Below are 21,954 nucleotides of genomic sequence, written 5' to 3'. Positions count from 1 at the left end.
GAGAACAGAACATCTGGTTTACTGGCCACTAGATGGCAGACTTTAGAAGAATGAAATAATCGAAAGCTTGATTTAGAGAAACAGGATCAAAATAAAGTCAAAATACAAAAGTATTTATATTTTTTTTAAAAAGTCTTTGTAAAGTTAAAATACAAAAGTATACAAAATTTTTTTTTCCAAGTTTAACATGTTTGTGGTCAAAGGATGTGCCAAAGCCTCAAGAATCATATGACATTAGATTGTATCAGGTAAAAGAAAAAGTTGAAATAAAATCCCTTCTCATGAAATTCATATTTGTATGCACACACTAACACAAATATACATATATACATACCCACATACCCACACACACAAAAACATGTGTTTATCATGTGTGTGTATATACACACACATACATAAAATAACTTTAAAGATGAAATCCAGGTGAAATGTTTCATAGAAATGTGACAACACACACATACACATAAGTATATATATATAAAAGAAAAAAAATAAACATTTAAAGAGAAACATTAAATAATTAAAAGAGAAAAAAGCATCAATTTCCCATTGAACTTACTAAATTAAGCTCACTTACCTCATCAGCTGTGAGCAAATAAAGAGGAGTTAGGGGAGGAATTTTCTTTAATTCACAATTTAAGCCAAGGACCGTCAGGATCTCTTTAAGGACTTCAAATCTCATGAAATTGCTTGATTTCAATAAATTAAAGGCATCTTGAATTTCTATTAAAGTGCTGGGAGACATTTCCAAGTGCACCTAAAGAAAAGAATAAAGAATTAGGATGCCTATGTATGCTACAGTTATGTTATACTAAGACCAAAAAAAAAAAACCAAAAAACTTATGAATAATGCAAAAATTTAGGATCTGAGATAATTAAATCAATAATGAATGATAACTTATCATAACAGGTTTGTTGGTAGTGGGAGAATGAAATTGGGTTGGTGACTAGAGGGAGAGAAAGAAAATGAAAGAGTGGTATAGAGAGCTCAAGGACGCTATCTCTCCAGAAAGAGAATTAAGAGCCACTTCACAATTGCTTTCCCAAAGTCAGTTATATTTGAAGTTCATAAAGCTCTGAGCTAGACAGCTGCTATCATCCCTGTATTTTGAAACAATCATGATGATGACAGCAAACATTTACTTTACAAATAGCATAACATCTGATTTTATCACCACTTGACAGATAAGCAAGAACAAAGTTATGTGACTTCCCCAGGATCATTCAGCTAAAAAATTCATTATGAAACACCTCCAAATGAAGAAATGGTAGATACAGGAAAAGTAGCCCGAAACATATTTTCTCTTTTCATTTTTTTTTTTTTTTGGACAGAGATAATTTTTAATTTGTTTTGTTTGTTTATACATATTTATTTTGTTTCTATTGTTTTCACAATAAGTAGAAGATGGAGACCATCTTCTACCAAAGAAAGGACGGATCATGTTCTCTATGATCTATTCTGTCAGAAATGTTTTCCACACTAAAGCTTTCAGAAAGTTATTTTAAATACTTTCTTCATAGAAAGGATTTGGGTTTATACATAATACAATTACAAAAAGTCTAGAGTAAACTTATGTAATCAGTAGCATCTACTTAAAACCAGAAGTAAGCATCACATGTAACAGGACAAACTGCAACCATTCCCAATAAGATCAGGAATGAAACAAGGTTGCCCACTATCACCGTTACTATTTAATATTGTATTAGAAATGCTAGCTTTGGCAATAGCAGTTGAGAAAGATTAAAGGAATAAGGATAGGCAATGAGGAAACCAAATTATCACTCTTTGCTGATGATATGGTATATTTAGAGAACCCCAAAGATTCTACTAAAAAGTTATTAGGAACAATCCACACCTTTAGCAAACTTGCAGGATACAAAATAAATCCAGATAGAGTAAACCTATTGATCAACATGAACCAAGAAAAAAAATCCTCAAAATGTAAATTTAACCTTTTTTAGGGCAAAAGCCATATTTCTATAAGTTCTGTTCTTCATACCTGACAAAGAATTGCTTCTCCTCCATTAGTTCCAAAAGGCAGATGAACAATCATCCTGTCTCTATCCAAGTTTTCTAAGTAACCCTTGAGCTTTCCAGGATGGATAGGCAGCTCTCCAGTGCCTTCTTCAAATAGGATCCCACTCGTCACTACATTCAGTTTCATTTCATTGTCATCAGCCTTGGAAAAAACCAATGTCTGAATGCTCTTCTTCAGTTCATCTTTGCTTTTCAGCTGTAGCCCACCAAATGTAAAGGAGGAAGATAGCCCCAAAATCTTCCCACCTTGGGACAGGTATGCCATGAACTTTTGGTAAACTGCTTCAGAAATAGGCTCTTCTGTGGCAATGATCAACAATAAACAGTTATGCACCCATGGATCACTGAGCACATTCTTCTCCTTCAGGTGGTAGATTATATAACAATCAGTGTCAACACAATCCATCAGAATGGAATGGAGCTGCTGGAATCTTTGATGTATTTTCTGAGAGTCAGAGCCCACAAAGAGTAAAATATTCGGTGGCTTCCCAGGAATATTGACTCTTTTCCTTTGTCCAGTTTGGCAAGTGGTGTCAACACTGCCTTCTTGGCTGCTGCTGAAATCATAAGGAAGATCTGGAATATCTTCTGCAGATGCAAATCTGACAGATTCAATAGTGCTGCTTTCTAGTTCCAAACATTCATGGCAGCTTGAAAGATGTAAGTGATGGTATTCATCAAATTCAGCTCCTTTTTCTGATGCATTGGTGGGTTCTTCCTGACGAGCACTGCCTTTCTTCTGATTATACTCCTCATTTTGAACCTTTTGGTCATCCCTGTCTATTAAAGGCTCTATCATTTCTGGTTTGATTTTAAATTCCTCCACTTCTGTGATCTTGGATACTGTCAATTGCTGTAGTTCTTTTAGCACTGAGTCCTGAAGATGTACAGCTAGAGCATGAAGAGAAAAGAATCATATATTTTACTGACAAAATCCTTTTTAATACATCTTATAAATACCCGAAGTGACTCCCCCACATTATACTATCTTTAAAAAGTAAAACACAAAATTATAATCAATACTACATACAATATTTATCCAAAGAACAATTATGCATAGGCTTTATAAAATTAGTAGCATCAATAGTCAATGAATTTCAATTAAATTTGTGAAATTACTCCAAAAATCTATTTAAACTATATTACCAGAACTATAAACAAAGAAAAAAATAAATTTTTCATGTTTGGTGGCTATTAGTTCATTTGATTCTAATTTAATAAATATATATTAAATATAAGAAATGTTATATGTCTGATCATTTGTTTTTTTAATTGTTATTAGGAGGTAGACTACAGAGCTTCTTGAAATCCCTTTTAATTATGGATGTTTTATAGAAATGGATCATTTACTAAAGAAGGGAAAGGGACCTGTATGTGCCAAAATGTTTGTGGCAGCCCTGTTTGTAGTGGCTAGAAGCTGGGAAATGAATGGATGCCCATCAATTGGAGAATGGTTGAGTAAATTGTGGTATATGAATGCTATGGAATATTATTGTGCTGTAAGGAATGACCAGCAGGATGAATACAGAGAGGACTGGCGAGACTTACATGAACTGATGCTAAGTGAAATGAGCAGAACCAGGAGATCATTATATACCTCAACAATGATACTGTTTGAGGATGTATTCTGATGGAAGTGTATCTCTTCGATAAAGAGAGCTAATTCAGTTACAATTGAGCAAGGATGGACAGAAGCAGCTACACCCAAAGAAAGAACACTGGGAAATGAATATAAACTGCTTGCATTTTTGTTTTTCTTTCCGGATTATTTATACCTTCTGAATCCAATTCTCCCTATGCAACAAGAAAACTGTTCAGTTCTGCATACATATATTGTATCTAGGATATACTGTAACCTATTCAACATGTAAAGGACTGCTTGCCATCTCGGGGAGGGGTGGAAGGAGGGAAAGGAAAAATTGGAACAGAAGTGAGTGCAAGGGATAATGCTGTAAAAAATTACCCTGGCATGGGTTCTGTCAATAAAAAGTTATTAAAAGATAAAAAAAAAATAGAAATGGATCATTTTATTATTTTCTGGGCAACCTCAAAAATAAGCAAAACAATTTACACAAGCTCAAGGACCTTTTAGATACTTGTTCAAAGACAGCAAATTATAAAGGAAGGAAAAAACTATATTAAATTTATTAAAGATTTCTGCATTAATTTTCAGAATTTTGTTTCAAGAAAACATTGAAAGGAAATTTTTAAAAAGTAAAATCTGGGGCAGCTAGATAGCACAGAGCACCAGCCCTGAAGTGGGCAAGTCACTTAACTCCAATTGCCTCAGCAAAAGAAAAAGTAAAATCTAAGCTTAGAAATACCAGCAACTACTATAAACTTATGGATTAAGTGGGAGATCAAAATTGGTTTTTAATTGGTTTTTCATTTTTAAAAAATGATTTTAAGTGAAGTATTCTGAGACAATATAAATAACCTAGCTTCTGAATTTAAAGATAGCATCTTAGAAAGGACAACAATAAGGTATTCTGTAAGCTTTTCAATTAAGCATAAAAAATATGGATCAATCCACACAAGCTTTATTAAGCAATTACTATGTGCTAGGCACACTGAGGATAAAAAGAAAAAGTAAAAATGCTACCCTTGAGAAACATTCTAAAAGGGAGAAAACATTCATGAATAAGTACATACAAGATTGATTCAGAGAATTACAAGATAAGACCTGCAGGAAGTGGCACATGAATAGAACTAAGTGAGAAGAAGTGAAAGAACATGGTAAAAACATACTATATCACTGTTAAATGTTTTTGGTTTTTTCATGCTTACAAGATTTTGAATATTAAAATATTTACTGAATATATGAATCTTAATAATTAAACTAATAACTAAAATCCTTAGTTGCTATTTTTTTTTTTTAATATCCTTCCTATTTTTTTTTGTGAGGCAATTTGGATTAAGAGACTTGCCTGGGGTCACATAGCTAGTAAAGTGTAGCCCAGTAAAGTGAGACCAGCTTTGAACTCAGGTGCTCCTGACTCCAGGGTCAATGCTCAATCTACTATGCTCTCTAGTTGCCCTTATCTTATTATTAACCTTATTATTCATATTAATCTTATTACTGCTAATATTAGCATTCATGAAGATACTTACAGACAATCTTTTGTGGTACCATTCCATTATCCATTTGGAGTCTGTTTTCCATGAATGCAATGCCCAATTTGCTGAAATTATCTATACTTGCTTCAGCAAATAGCTTATAAGGCTCACCAGGTCTGCAGGCTAATGGCAAACAACAGTCTGACCACTTTACAATCTAAAAGAAAAAAAAAAAAAGAAAAAGGCAAGAGATTATATTAATGACTTACATTAGTCATTTAAAAAATCTTTCTATGATATCTATAAAGAGAATTTAAGCTCTCTAATAATCACATTAACAGAATCATTATGTTTTAACTTTCTCAAATGCAAAAATTCTAATAAAGTTCTTGTTTCTATTAAAAATCACAGTTTACAAATAACAAGTGCAATCTTCTAACTCCAAATAAAGAAACTCTGAGATTCTAGAACTGAATAACTTCCCTTATTCAGGCCTAACTATATTATGTACAAACTACCTTCTTCCTTACTATTTTCTGCCTCTGCTGTGCTACCCTAAAGTCACATTTCAGGAGTTTTTTACATTCTCAAGCAGAGAAAAATAGAATTTTAAATGCCAATTGTTGAGAGCTGAGGAAAAAAAATTAAATAATATGATTACAAAATGACTAGAACTTTGCAATTTTCATGTACAGCTGTAACTAAATATAGGACAAGTCTTACAACCCAGAAGGAGATTGTAGGCCTGAACAGGAGTTTAAAGAGCTCTAATAAGGTCTTCCTACCCAAATATTTTTTTCAGTTCCTTTAGTGTCTAACAACTATTTCCTTGGGATTAATCGAAAGACTCCCTTCCCTACTCTTTTTTTTGGCGGGGTGAGGGGGTAGGAAAGGAGAGGCAACTGGGGTTAAGTGACTTGCCTAGGAAGTACACTTATCTAGTGTACAGATCTGGTGCGGCCTCCTTTTTTTCTTTTTAAACTAAAGTCATGTCCCTTCCTTGTACTTATAAAAAATTTCATTATCTTGGTTTTTTAGCTTTAGTTTATATTTTAACTTCCTCAGTTTCCTCATTTGTAAAATAAAACATCTCCCAGAGATGTGGTGGAATTTAAAAATATTTGTAAAATACTGCATTGACATTGGTGCCGTTATTGATCTTGAAGGGAGCCAAAGTAGTATAATGAAGATGAGACTGAAGGAAATGGGAGAAGGAAGGGAATTACATGGTCAAACGAATACTTGAGAAAGATCACTTTGGTAGCTTTGAGAAAGATCACTTTGGTAACTTTGAGTACAGAAAGGATTAGAGTAGAAAGACATTTCATTGAAGGAGGAAATCAGAAGGCGATAAAAGGTGCTAAGTCTAATAAACTAGTGTTTAGCTGTGTGAATGAAAAAAAGAAATGTATGAGTTATGTAACAGCATACTAAAGAAATGGGTGACAGGCATGAAAGCATACTCCTACTCTTCTCACCCCCAAAAGTCACAAAGAATATTGCAGACACAAAGAGAAATATGTATGGAAGATGGAAGCAATGTCAGAAAATTTTTGTGAATGAAGAAGGGTGCTGTAAAATTGTCTGGAATGCAAATGTCATTTTCATCACATAAAACTAACCTATTTTTAATGTCAAAGCTGCAAGGTTTTTTTTGGATAACAGTAGTTATCTAGAATGCCCAAGTAACAAGTATGTCATTTAACTGAATGTTCTGATAATGTGAATATTAAGTTTCAACTCTTATTGAAAATCTTCCATAAATTTCTTTTAAAATCTAAGCAGGGGGCAGCTAGGTGTGACACTTCCTAGCTGTGTGACCCTGGACAAGTCACTTACCCCCGGTTGCCTCAGCAAAAAAACAAAAACAAAAACAAAAAAATATTCTGAGAAGAGGTAAATGAGGTAAAGAGATGCAAAAGAAGCCCAAAACACAAATAAAATTAAGAACCTGATTAACTCTTTTGATTAATTGAGACAGTCACTGTTCTGTAAGTTCCCTTTGCATACATATTTCTCTTTGTGTCTGCAAAATTTCATTCTTGACCCTTTTCCATCCTTTTCCAAACCAGTAAGGTGGATTGACACCACCAGAACCAACTTTTTTCCACGGATCATTTTTTTGGAAACCTCTGAAAACTTAGAGTACATGCCAAAACAAATCCTGTTTTCCTATATCATGACCTTGAAAAGAGGAAATAGTGTCACTTCCTTACTAGATTTCCGTCTTTCAAATTTATTCTGCTTCTGATCTCTATATAGTTATCAAATAGGTCAACAGTGGGTCTTAGTGATCCTGCGCATTGAATCACCACTTATTATATCCTCTTCCTCTGCCCCTTATTCGATGATCTCTTACCAGACAACAGATAGCTCCTGAGATGCTATTCTTTCCTCAGAGCATCCAGCTCTGAAAATGCTACTATCCATAGCCAGAGAATAAAATGATGCAGTCTAACTGCATAGGTTTCATTTTATTTTCTTTGGGGGATTTTTTGGTGGGGTTTTTCCTTTTGTTCTGTTTCTACTCATGTAGAAATATTGAACATGGATGCGGATGTATAACCTATATCAGACTGCCACTCTGGGGAACAGTAGAAGGAAGGGAGAGGCAAAGAAAGATTTGGGAACTTTTATCCATATATACTGGATTGGTTGCAATCTTGGAGACAGGTGGAAGAAAGAGAAAAATTTGGAATGCAAGGTTTTGCAAAGAGGTGCATGTATTTGGAAAAATAAAATACTATTTAAAACGAATGCTGAAAATTGTCTTTACATGAAATTAGGGAAAAAATAAAATGTAAATAGTAAGTACAGATGTCTTTTTCCTCTACTTTCTCCTCTCTGTAATACTTTTTCATGGGACATCAAACACAGGACACATGTCTTCCCTCCTCTACTTCAGATTCTTCTTCCTCTATAGAATCCTTTTTTTTTTTTTTTAATTTCTTAAAACCCTTCATTCTCCCTAAAAACCTAAAGCAAGATGATTAGTTCTTTGGGTCTCTTTATCCTCTGATACAGGTTACACAGAAGATAATTGAAGAAACTCAAACACTACATACTATAAGCAAATCACTGCAATTTTTTTCTACTCTCCATAATGCATCATTTTTTAGCCTGGATTCTTGAAACTAGGGTTTCATATTTAACATGTATTGGATTATCTAACCACTTGGGGGGGGGGAGGAATGAGGGGAAGAAGGGGAAAAAATGTTTTGAAAGGGTCAATGTTGAAAAATTACCGATGCATATGTTTTGTAAATAAAATAAAAAGCTTTAAATTAAAAAATAAAATAAAATAAACCTAGGGTTTCAGGTTGTGGGTGCCAAATAACTTTACAGCTAATTATCATTCTTAATAAAAATTGGAAAATTTTATTAAGAAAATTTAAATGAAAAATTCTACAACTTTTCTGGTCTCAACTACATAGCCCTACTCACCAATTTGCCTTTTCCATGCATAAATCACCTATTTGTCCTTTCAAGGAAAGATATTTACATTACATCCCTCTAATCACTTTTATTTAAATTTTCTTAATTATCTCATCTAGTTTAGCCAATCAGTTACCTTTTCAGGTTCTCCTCCTAAGCTAATTTGGACCCTCCTTAATTGATCTTGATCCTGTTTCTCTTACAAAAAGTAGCAGAATCTGAAATAGTATCTGCTCAATATCCAAAATTTTGCCAAATTTTTCCTCCCTAGATTCAAATCATATACATTTTCATCTTATTATTTAGCTCAAGTACTTCTCTCTTTGACATATTGCTCTATTGATTTTATTGGTTGGGTTAAGACAGCCAAGTCACCTTCCCTATACTTGCCACTCTCCTCTTCTCCCCATGTTTACTCCCTGGTAAATCAATTCAACTCTATTCTGCCCTCCTTTCTTGAATGGCTCCCTTATTATATATTCCATTATGCCCAGTCAAGCATCACATCCTCCCATCATTCTACCTCTTCACACCTACACAGATGGTATTGAATCGTGAGAAGTAAAATTATAAGATTTTGTTTCCATTTGAAAAGTTTCAGAGTCTCACAACCTCCCTCTGTTGCCATGGTGAAAAAGAATGTGATGTGAGCTATATAGCTGAAGAGAATTAAAGAACATCTTAAGCCAAGTCTGGTTGAATGCAAATGATCTGTGATATGCCCTGGAAAAGCTAAATTTTCAATTGAGCATGCTTATTAAGTCAATTAACTTCTCCCTTAAGGAGACAACTACCATTTTTGAACATATGATATGACAAGGGAACAGGATTGTATATGTATATGTTCTGATCTTTGTGCCCTCTCAAGGTGTCTTGCTAGACACCTAATAAAATCTTTCTCTACTCCTGGAAATCTCAAGTCAGAAATTTTCATTTCTAACAATTATTGCATTGGCCAGGAAATCACTGAGAGAGATGAGTGGGTCAGGAATTGGGAAAAGTACTCCGGCTCCTTTTTGAGGAGTCCTGGTGCCTAGTTTCCTCTCAGCTGTAAGGATACCTGAAAAAGAAGTGCATTGAGCAGAATCTAATGCCCTAAATGCAGAGATTAGAATGGATCTCTGAACCATGTAAGGTAGTGCATTGGATAAACTAAGAAAAAGATCAAAATTTGGGTTGGGGCCCAAAATGGTATGGTTAGTTTGTTATGCCACAGTTCTCTTTAACTGTCCTGACTCAGTTTCCCTGTCTCAGTTTCCTTAACTGTTCTGTCTCTGGCCCAGTAAAACTAAGGCTTATTCGCTCTCGGGTTATAAATTAGCAAGATAAAAGAGTAGATCTCCTGATTCTTTTAGGGATTTACAATATTCCTTTAGAATATTCCAAGATCAACCCATGATATCTTTACTTCTTTGTCTCTGGAATTTTTAGGTTTTATGGCTTCCCCTCCCTGATAAAAAAAAACTTTCCCTCCCTTTCTCTTCTTTGTCTCCAAAAAGGTATTTAAGAAGTTGGAGTTCCTCCATTCATTGCTGGAGAATGGCGGCTGGCAGCTGTATGCTGGACGCTGGATTCTTTGGGTCCTCCAGCCCTGGGACCAATATGGATTCCTTGGTCCCAGTATACTTATCTCTGTCTGACTGGATAATCTGAGACGAGAGTCCTGTCCAGTCAATCTTACTCTCCCATTAATAAAATATTAAAAACTCTCTAATCTCTCTCCTGCCTCAGTTTCTCCGGCATTACAAGTTCAGATCCTAAACTAGAAGAGAATGTCCAATTAGGATGGGGATAAGAAATATTAAGGAACAGGTACCTGAGGGAAGGTAAAGAAAATCAATATTCTTCCAATAAGCCCAATATAAAAAATGTTAGAAAAGTGGGGAGACAGTGAGTGAACCTGGAGAAAAGATAAGAAAATGATAAAAGTATTGTTTTTATGGATGGCCACAGACTTATTATCCTATTATAAGACTTTCAATATTAAGGCCAAAGTTGGGGTGATAAAGATTGGTTGTGTTAAGCTTTAATATTTTTGTGAATGGAAAAAATTTTGTAAGGAGTTAGAAAATTTTCCTACTGAAAAGGCACATTAATGGCTATCAAGATTTTTCAGGTACAGCCCTCTCCCACCTTTATAAATTTTCTCCTTCAGCGCACTTACAGAAGCAGCTTCAGGAGAGAAGCTGAGAGGGGGAGTAACTTTGTAGCCTACAGTAGACTGAAGAAGGAACTCTGCAAAAATACTGAAAATTTCCCCCTTACTGGAGAGATGGGGATAGGAAGAAGTGTTTCAGAATGGAGAGTCAGAATGGACACTTCAGGGAGTGTCCAGAAAAAAAAGTTAGCGTTAGGGGGCCTGGGGTTCCTTCTTTCTAGATCCCACCAGGAAATCCTAGTAACCCTAGGTTGAGATTAGTCAAGAGTAAAGATACTGGGGCAGAGATCCTCTTCTGTAAAGTAGTCAGGAATTTCAGGAATTTTTAGTGGATTGTGAATAAAAGGAAATCAAGAGTAGATTAGTAAAAGACCTTGGGCAATTACAGTGACACATTGGAGAAAAAGAAGGAAAAATAATGGGGAATTGTTTAATTGATAAGGAATATATAAACGAAGGGGCTAGTAGAAAGAAGAGTGAGGAATGAATATTTGGTTTTATCTGCATCCTATCTAAAATAGAGGTTTATTTTCTTAAGAGGAAGAGAAAAAAATTGGAAGATTTGAGTAATACCCCCTGAAGAATATTGGCAATTACTTAATGGGAAAATGTTAAATAAGACCAGGGACTGTTAGCAGGTCTGGACAAGTACCACTATTACCTCAGGATGCCCTGAAAAGTCAAATTTTCCTAGCACTGAGTAGTTTTGTTACTTTATTTTTAAGTTAGAAATATAAAATTCATTTTGTCAGATTTTATTTATCTGCCATTACCCAGAGATACTGGGTATTGCTCATGAACAGGAATTACAGTAAAAAAACAAAACAAAACAAAACAAACAAAAAAAAAAAACTGGCTGGATATCATTTTTACAGTGACACTGGGAGTCCAGCTCATGTCAAAAAATTAAACAAGTAATATTTTCTGATTTCAAGGAAACAAACAGATTAGTAAAACCCATAACATTTATAATGGCATTTAAAGAATACAAGGTCTTGTTTGGGTTCTAAAAATGGGAATTTAAAGCAAATGGGAAATTACACTAATCAAAATTGAGGGGAGTTGGTTCCATACAGTATTGACTCAGGTGATTACAGAAGTTATATAATTTATGTCCAGTTAGTATACTTTGTGTAAAATATCTATATTTCTGTTGTATATGTTTCCTAAGGAATTCTTCAGTATTTATTCTTCATGCATTAAAAAGATCAGAGGAAAAGATGAGCAGCTTACTAAAAGCATTATGAAAACCTTTGAGGTGGAAGGTCTATAACAAAACCACTACTAGTTAGGAGACAAGCTTCTTCTCTAGATGGATCGGTGACTACACACAGGGACAAACCCTCATAGGGGCAAGTACTAAGTTGGAAATTAACCACAATGTGCATAAGAATTATTTGTAAAGCATAAAAAAAATCTAGGACTATTTAAATACCTCTACAATGTACCACCAGGATATTTTAAGGCAGCACTAAAAATTACCACTTGTAGGACTTTCCTTGCTGGTATAGAATAGTTATCAAGCATTTTAGTAATGTGAAAAATCTAATATAAATTAATAGATTGAACCCCTTCAGAAGCAAAATAGTGTTTATACATACAATATAAGAAATATTTATAAGCATGTACTATGTGCAGAGTACCATGAGAGGCACTGGGAAAGATACAAAATCAATATATAACGTCTCTGCACCCAAGCTGCAAGGGATAAAGGACTTACATGAAGTCATTAGACTGCATTACACAGAAAAAAAGAGGTCAGTAAGAAACAAAATCTTCAAAGAATTACTTTTGTAGTAGCAAATAAATGGAAATAAAAGGGATGCCTATTGACTGGAAAATGCCTAACCTTTAGTACATGTAAATAAGGCAAAAGAAGAATTATGACTATCAGAGAATTTCAGTAAAACATGGAAGAACTTCTAGAAATTAATGCAGAACAAAGCAATCACAATAAAAATGGCTTCAACAACTAAGATAATGTAAGAAGGTAGTAACAGGTAGTAATAAGCAGTCACACTATGATGTATCATGAACATTCTCAGTACTAGAACTGACAGGGATATAAAACTTTCCTCCTCTAAGAAAAGAGGCAAGAACTATGGATATATGATTTGGCTATATCTAAATGTGAAGTTTTTTTTTCTACATAGCATTACTTGCTAAGTAAAATTAGTGTCACTAAAAAATAATAATAATTTAAAAAAAAATAAGTACAGTTGAGAGCAAGCTGAAGGGAAAAGTTTTCTATAGATAGCATTTAAGTTGGTATTTGAAAAATCTTTCTTTTTAAGAAAGACCTGAAAGTCAGCAGTGGGGAACTCATGAACTTATAACTGAAGAGAATGGGGAGGGAGGAGGTAGCCTAAGTCAGGCTACCTTCAAAATTTAAATAGGAGGCAGAGAAAAAGGGAGAGGCAATTTTATAAAAGAGTAATTACAAAGGCAAATGACTTTATTAAGTGGGATAAACCAGATAGGTCTTGAGTTGGTGTGGACTACAATTCCAAAGGCAATTTACCTTATTAAATTTAGTTTGCCATCATGCTATTGGTAGATACAGCACAGTAGTTAAAACTACTACTATTCTACTACTATTAGTCTAATTTTCAGCAAGATATAAAAATGTCACTCACCGTTTCTGAAGGGAAAAATGATGCTGGTAAATTCTGACTTCGTAGCAAAATGCTTTCTATCACAAATGCTATGTGTTCTGCTTCAAGAATATTCCCAGGATAAATAAAAGGAGAAACAAGAAGTAGTGCCCACTTATTTAAGTCATCAATAGACTAGGATGTAAAAGGAGAAAAAAGGAAAAGTTAGATCTATTATCATTATTCTAACAATACAGTGCCAGGCATTTTGAGTATAGGCATATCTCAGATAGCCTAGGTTCAGTTCTAGACCACTACAATAAAAGCAAATATTACAATAAAACAAATCATACCTAATTTTTGCATAATTTTTGCAAATCCCCAGTGCATATAAAGTTAGGCTTATACTATACTACAATATTATAGTGTAATAGCATGATGCCTACAAAAACAATGTATATATCTTATTTTAAAATACCTTGTTGTAGTCACAGCTAGATGGCACAGTGTATAAAACAACAGCTAAGTCAATGAAGACTCGAATTCAAATCCTTCCTACACTTCCTAGCTGTGTGAAGCTGGGCAAGTCACTTAACCCCAATTGCCTCTGGGGGAAAAATGCCTTGCTGCTTAAAAAAAATAAATAAATAAAAATGCTCTTATCACCGGAGCCTTCAGCAGCAAGTCATAATTATTTTGAAGATCTTGCCTTGATTGTTGATGGCTGCCGTTTAATCAGGGCAATGGCTACTGAAAAATGAGGTGGTTAGACCAATTTCTTAATAAAATTTGCCACATCATTTGATTATTCCTTTCACAAAAGATTTCTCTGTAGCATGTGATGCTATGATAGAATTTTGCCCACCATAGAACTTTTTTCAAAATTGGAGTCACTACTTTATCAACTAAATTTATGTAATGTTCTTCAATACTGTTGTATTTCCTAGGGAGGCCCTAGGAAAGGGAAAAGAGACCGTAGTGGCCAGTTGGTAGAGCAGTCAGAACACATCCATTTACTAAGTTCATCTAACAAGAGTACAATTCATGGCACCCCAAAACAATTACAATAGGCAGAAACCAATAATGGAAAAAGTAGGAAATATTTAAAGAATTACCAAAATGTCAGAGACACAATGTGAGCAATGTGAGACTGATATCCTTACAGGATTTCCACAAACCTTCAATTTGCAAAAAAACTCAAAACCAAAACCAAAAACCCCCCACAGCATTTGTGAAACACAAAGCAAATACCCCCCCCAAAAAAAAGTATGCTTGTACTTCTAAAAAGAAAAAATTAGCCACTCAAATATGTATAATTCAATTCAATAAATGTTTATTAAATGCCTATTCTGTGGCAAAACAACAAAGAAAACAGCCTCTGACCTCAGAAAGGTTCTCTTTCTCATTGTCATTTTAAACCATACCAGTTTAAACAGTTAATCAGATTCCTTTTTTGTTGCATTTATGCTTAAGTAAAATGTCCTAAAACTTTGTTTCTATATAGCCCTTTCCTATTAGAAATATAAAGTATACATTTTAAAATAATGCCTGAGCATATTTAAGGTCAGACATAGAAAGCAAATAGAGTAGAGAAAATAACAAAATGCATGTTTATCAATATCAATTGGAATCTTGCAAGGAAATCATTCTACACCCTTCTCCTCATTTTGGCTACATGAAACTCATGAAATCATCTACTAAGATATAGTGGAGTTAAAATCCAAAGCAAAGAATTGTAATTCATTCAATTCCCAGATTTTGCAAAGTACTGCAAAAGTTTAATAAGGCTGACCTTTTTTAGAATCTTTTTGAAAATCAACTTTTAAAATTTATTTTGTACAGAGATTGTAAGAGACAGAACATTTGCTGTGTACTCACTACCAGGCACTATTGCAATACTGCAATATATTTGCTTTATAGCACATGGATATAATGTTGGTACTATAAAGAAAGCACTTCATTTCACTGGAGTTATTAAAAGAGCTCAATGGTTTCCTAAAAATAATCCTGACCTGTTTTCAGTTCTTGTTCAACTCTAATAGATCTAGATCTAATTCACTGTCCATGTATACTATCTGTTCCAGAAATACATGATAATTCCATAGAGTGTCCTTCCAAATGCATGTTGTAATATGGGCAATAGACGAACTTCAACCACTTGGTCTTCTCTATTTAGATGATCAAGCCAAACTTGGTAACAGATTCCTTGCAGCATATTTTGCAATATTCTCCAGTGTGATGCAATATGCAACATTATCTTAAACAGGAGTATTAAAAGGATCTTGCCATCCAAAGAGAGTTGCTCCAAAATTCAGACTGTATCTCCTTAGATATACTTAGAGGGAGACTAGATTTCCAAATAACCAAAAATTACACAAAATTATCACACAAACAATGGAAAGACATATGGAACTAATAAGGACTTCAAAAAACAGAAGTAAAAGATGTCTTCAGGCAATCCCATAATAGGAAGAGAAGATGGTCCTATTATGTTGTAAGGGTGAGGAATGATAGGTAATCACCTAGAGACCTATTGGTACCTTTAAAATGTCAGGTACCTTCAAAAAAACTAAAGTCTTTCAATACATTGGGTGATGAACTTAAGCAAAAACAAGGGTCAAACATATAGGATGAGCTGACATCTTTGTAATCATTTAAGTGGACTTGTAGTTCCACAACTCATACTGTGGGCACTATTAACATATAAAATAAAACTTACAGGGCCCATTGAATACATGCAGACATTTGTAGACAAAATTACAATCCACTAAATCTCCAATGCACAATCTATATGTAGTGTGCTAGAGGAATGGAAATCTGGTTTCACTAAGTTTTGTCCCTTCATTTCAGAGGATCAATGACATCAAAGGATGATATCTTGCCTTGTATATGATTTGGATTTAAGTCTGAGAAGAACTGCACCAAGTCATCAACCTCAATCTCTTTTCTAGAGTCAATGTCCAGTGGACAACGATATATAACCAAACTCTAGAAGTTCCACAAAGTCTGTTGCACCCACTTTCATAGAATAAATTGTTCTCATCTGCATCAGAGGAAGTATTTACATGTTTAGAGCAGATATCCTACTCCCATAAGTTTGAGACTGGTTATCCTCAGCATGGTTTCACCCTTCTGTAGAGACAATTGTTGGGGTGTGTACACTAGGAAGTGTGAACACTTGAAGCTACAGAAAACAATTGGATGAAAGTGGATATCGAGGTGAATGAGCAGCCTTGAAAAAGGCAAGCCCTCACCCCAGAGGCACTCCTACATTTCACTATAGAGGAAACATGAGAAGATAAAATCTAAGGTAGGCAAAGCCTGATAACTAAAATAGGACAGAGAGGCAGAAATGCTATAGCGATGAAAAAACAAGATTAGATATGTTGATTGAATGAAAATGAGGAGCCAAGGACTATATAATGGTTCTGATCAATGACTAGAAAAATGATGTAACAGTAACAGGGAAATTTGAAAGAGGGGTGGATTTGAGAATATGATGCTCAAAAAATTACTGCTCAAATATTTTTAACAGAATGAAAGTTAAACATTTTACATAGTATTCAAGGACCTCTTTTAGCCCAAATTTACATTTCTTAGAATATCTCAAATTATACTCTCACTCCATTCAAATGGTACTATTTTATCTTTCCTTTCACGACAATTTTACACAGCTTTCAGGAATTTTTTTACATTCTCAAGCAAAATCCTGGCATGAATATAACCACCTCCATAGTTAATTAACAAGCCTTTCTTTTTTTCTATTATAGCCTTTTATTTTCAAAACATATGCATGGATAATTTTTCAACATTAACCCTTGCAAACCTTGTGTTACAAATTTCTCTTTCCCCACCCCCACCCCCGTACATGGCAAGTAATATGTTTAACATGTTAAAAACAATATATTAAATCCTATATATACATCTTTATACAATTTTCGTTCTCCAAAAGTCAGAACAAGGCAAAAAAGAAAATAAAAATGCAAGCAAACAACAAAAAGTGAAAATGCTCAGTTCCCACAGTTTTCTCTTTGGGTGTAGATTGCTCTAATCATCACAGGATCATTGGAAGCACTGGCTTCAATCATCTCATTGTTGAAAAGAGCCATTTAACAAGCCTTTCTTAAGGATCTATATGTAGATGGTACTTTATACCACCATTATAGGCGATATAAGTACCTCTAATAGAACCTATCTTCCTAAATTCTTTATCCCATAGTGTTCTCTAACCCATACAATGGGTTCTTTGCATCCCATATAATAAATTTGTCACCTAGCAGCTAACAAATTAGAAACGAGCCCTTCATTTTTAGACTAACTTAATCCTCCAACAAAGTAACACAAAATAAAACTTTCGCAAGATCTTAAATTTTTTTTTTTCTAAAACCTGTTTTAGCATTCCAAAACGTAGAGCCACCTCCATACCATAATGAGGCACTAGAGGAAGGTTTGGGAGATTTCCACTTCAGTCATAGATTATCTAACAATTTATCCAAGGTCACAAAAGATGGCATTTGACTAGGATCACCTAACTTCAATGTTCTTTCCAATAAACCAAATTACTTTTAGGCAGCACTAACTTTTCAAGTAGCATTTTACATATATCTTGATCCTCAAAAATAACAGGATTTAGTCAAAATGAAAAACAGTTTGTAGATATTTCCAATTCCACTCCCTAAATAGTATAGAACATACGCCCAATAAGAAAAAAATTTCTTTTCAAGAAACATATAAAGTATGTTTACAATTATTTCAAGGTCATACAACTGGTCAGCAAATGGCACCACAAAGATCTTCTAAGTGCAAGTACATACTATTTCCACGACTCCGGATTCTTAATATCATAATATCCTTATGAACACAGAGCTAACAAATGCAATTTATTTTCAGTGGTGACAAGTGATTCATATAAACATAAAATATAAAGGCTGGAGAAAACACGGTAGTCATATTACAGAATCAACCTTCCATAAGTCAATAAAAACTCACTTTTGTTTTATTTGTCATTTTACAAGTTTGCAAAAGCTTTACACATAATATGTCTCCCAACAGTCCTGTGAGACAGGTACTAAGGGTATTATGGTCCCCATTTAGAGATGAAAAAACAGAAGCTCTAGGATTTCCCACAGCTGGGAAATGTAAGAGATAGGCAAGACACCATACCATTCTAGATAATGGAAGATTAAGCAAAACCAACCTGTCTTTCAGTAGCCCACCAAGCCCAGTCCCTGAAAGAATAAAAACTACCTGGGACTCGTCAGTGAAGAAGACTCGGTTTCCCATTCTTAAGCAGATACGGTCCTCGGTGATCCCTAAGGCCCCGGGCTGGGCTTGCTGACCCCGCCGCTGCTGCAGAAGGTGAAGGAGCAGCGGGTGCGATGCAGCCTGCGCACCGTACTGCGGATAATGCGCGTGGGCCGCGCCCCCCAGCGCGCCCACAGGTACAGGTAACACAGCGTGATCAGCATGCCCGGAGGGCCCGCGGTCCTCTCTCGGACCCTATCCCAGACTGTTTCCACTAATTTCGTCCCTACTACACTCAGCCCCGGTTCGACCTTCTCCAGCACCCGCAAAGTCTAGCGATTCATGCCCCGTGAACTCCCCTCAGGTGCCTCAGGTGCACGCAAAAAGGGGGGCAGCTAGGCTTCCAAGCCCTTCCCAAAGCTTCCGCATCAAGGTCCCCACCCCTATCTCCACTTTCTGAAGGAAATTAGCCAGTTAGTCACTCACCAGGAGCAGGGGGTCCCAACTCCTAATCCCCCCTCCCCCGGCATAACCTTTACCACTTCCTCCCTGGCTCCTCCTCCTTCTCTGATTGGCTCTGCTGAAAGAGAAAGCGCGATCCTGATAGGTCGGGCCGGGAGCGACTGAGAAAGGCCCCACCCCTGCTCTCCTCTCCTAGCTTGAGGGAAAGAACCCAAGCAGGTTGGCAGGCCTGAGGTTTCTCCAGTCCGATATAGTGCAGCTTTCTGTCTTTACGCTTTTTTCCTGGTTTTTTGATTTTTTTTGTTTTAATATAAAATTGCCTGTCTGATTCACCAGAATAACCTCTGTGGGCTATTTCTATTAAGCAAATCTTAAAAGCATGGATTTTAAAAATATATTTTATCTATTTCATTAATATTTCCCAATTTAAATGTAAAAAAAAAATACTTTCTTTGCAAAAGAATACACACCCCACAAAAATTTTGGGTTTAAGTATGAGAACCATCGATATTAAATGTTTGAAAGTATTTTAGTGAATACCTTATGTCTCAACCCCCTCTTTCTAGAGTAGAAGATCCTAAAGGTAAATCCTCAAATTTTTCCATATAATCCAAATCATGTTAGTTATTACAGGCTGTCCTCCAGATCATTCTTCGTTTTCAAGGATGGAAGGAAGGCAGGAAATAAGTATTCGTTAATCACCTACTATGTGATAAGTATTGTGGTTGGCATTTACAAATATTTTCTATTGAGCCTGACAACAATTCTGAAAGTTAGGTGCTATGATTTTCACTATTTAACTGCGAAGGAAATTGGGGCAAGCTGAGGTAAAATAATTTGCCTTGATCTAGTCAGTTCAAAAGTACTACCTAGTACTTAGTTCACAAATTTCCTCTATTCAAAACTCTGGCAAAAATGCTTCTTCTAACTCCTTAATTTCAGTTTCCTTCACTCCCATGACCTATTTCTTCACTCCCCATAAATCATATGTAGGACAGTCACACATGATCTCAATATTATTCACAAAGTATTCTACTTCTTTGATAAAAACTTTTAATACTTTTCTGATAACCTCATATTGTTATGCCACAGTTCTCTTTAACTGTCCTGACTCAGTTTCCCTGTCTCAGTTACCTTAACTGTTCTGTCTCTGACCCAGTAAAACTAAGGATTGTTCGCTCTTGGGTTATGAATTAGCAAGATAAAAGAGTAGATCTCCTGATTCTTTTATGGATTTACAATATTCCTTTAGAATATTCCAAGACCAACCCATGATATCTTTACTTCTTTGTCTCTGGAATTTTTAGGTTTTATGGCTTCCCCTCCCTGATAAAAAAACTTTCCCTCCCTGTCTCTTCTTTGTCTCCAAAAAGGTATTTAAGAAGTTGGGGTTCCTCCATTCATGGCTGGAGAACGGCGGCTGGCAGCTGTATGCTGGACGCTGGATTCTTTGGGTCCTCCAGCCCTGGGACCAATATGGATTCCTTGATCCCAGTATACTTATCTCTGTCTGACTGGATAATCTGAGACGAGAGTCCTGTCCAGTCAATCTTACTCTCCCATTAATAAAATATTAAAAACTCTCTAATCTCTCTCCTGCCTCAGTTTCTCCGGCATTACAATATTTATTCTATCTTTCTTTCTGTCTTACTTCTAAATCTATTCTTTGCCCACAAGGAGACTTTTATTTCCTCCATCCTTCAGTATCTTCTTAGGTTAGTAGATCTGCTCTGACATGATCTTCTTCCCTTTCCATTTTCAAACAATTAGCCATTTCAATTCTACTATACTCTGCTCTTGAATACCTCCTCTGTTATCCTAATAACCTTTCATTGCTTGCCAAATCTCACCACTAAATTACCATCTGTGTCCTCAGCACTGCTACCAGTACAACCCTTCCCCAGAGGGGCAGGAAGACCAAAGAAGTATCATTGTTGGGAGGTGACTTGCTGTCTGAAAATAGGGAGGAGGTTAAAGGAGGCTCTATCAACCATAGAAGTGTCTATGTCAACAGAAAAGAAAAGCAATCCCTCAGAAGTCTCTAATAGGGCAAAGTCTTGTTTTTCTGCTCTTCTCCATGGGGCTTCTAAAAAAGGGATTATATAATTGGCTGGTGGGTCAGGGAACCCTAAATAGATGTAGCACATGGTACCATGATAGTAATGAGCATCATAACTTCACATGTGTCTTCTTAAAGCAGGGAAGGTAAATGTGGGGGAAAAGGGAGAGAATCTGGAACTCAACATTTTAAAATACAAATGTAAAAAAATTGCTTTACATATAACTGGGGAAAATAAAAGTATTAAATATAAAAGAGATGAACATCACCAACCATACAGTAAGTATTGACATCTTCATAGTAGCCCAGATGTTTCTGGTGCTACTCCTGCTCAATGTCCTCACCTCTTTATAGTGAGAGTTCCACTGTGAACTGCAAAGATTTCCTAAACTGTAAAATGGGGAAAACTTTCTCATCATTTAGATCCAGAAATCAATCCTTCCAAAGTGGGATGAGAAGAGTGGCAAAGCTTGGAATTTCTTGTCTTTGTTGTCCCATCTTCTTCATCTTCCTTTATTTTTTTTTTCTTTTTACTTTCATGTATTTATTTTATTTAGTTCACTAACATTTCACAATTATATTTAAAGTATTTTTGACATTCTTTTTTTTTAATTTTGAGTTCCATATTCATTTATTCCCTCACACCTCTCCCTGGCCCCTTGAGAAAGTAAACAGTATATCGATTCTACATGTGAAGTAGCAAAACATATTTTCATATTAGTCATGTTGCAAAAGAAGTCATACGAAAACCCCCAAGAAAGTAAAGAAAGTGAAAAAGCATGCTTCTAAATCTCTACTCTGAGTGCATCACTTCTCTCTCTGAAAATGGATAGCATTTTTTATCATGGATCCTTTAGGAATATCTCAGATCATTGTCTTGATCAGAATAGATAATTCTTTTACTGAT

The 21,954-nt window shown here is 35.3% G+C and overlaps 1 protein-coding gene across 1 annotated transcript in view; it reads right to left on the bottom strand.

Moving 5' to 3' along the window:
• Positions 1 to 19,065, bottom strand: part of HLCS (holocarboxylase synthetase) — a 105,461-nt gene extending 86,396 nt beyond the window's left edge. The window contains 6 exon segments of the mRNA XM_051984834.1: positions 578 to 757; positions 2,001 to 2,929; positions 5,150 to 5,312; positions 13,325 to 13,477; positions 18,530 to 18,609; positions 18,612 to 19,065. Coding sequence (XP_051840794.1) covers positions 578 to 757; positions 2,001 to 2,929; positions 5,150 to 5,312; positions 13,325 to 13,477; positions 18,530 to 18,609; positions 18,612 to 18,750 — 1,644 coding nt within the window. The 5' untranslated portion in view covers positions 18,751 to 19,065.
• Positions 19,066 to 21,954: the final 2,889 nt, after the last annotated feature.

This window comes from Antechinus flavipes, chromosome 3 (assembly GCF_016432865.1).
Source record: "Antechinus flavipes isolate AdamAnt ecotype Samford, QLD, Australia chromosome 3, AdamAnt_v2, whole genome shotgun sequence".
NCBI lineage: Eukaryota > Metazoa > Chordata > Mammalia > Dasyuromorphia > Dasyuridae > Antechinus > Antechinus flavipes.
The sequence above is the reverse complement of the archived record's forward strand: the minus strand, read 5'-3'. Positions and strand labels throughout refer to the sequence as shown.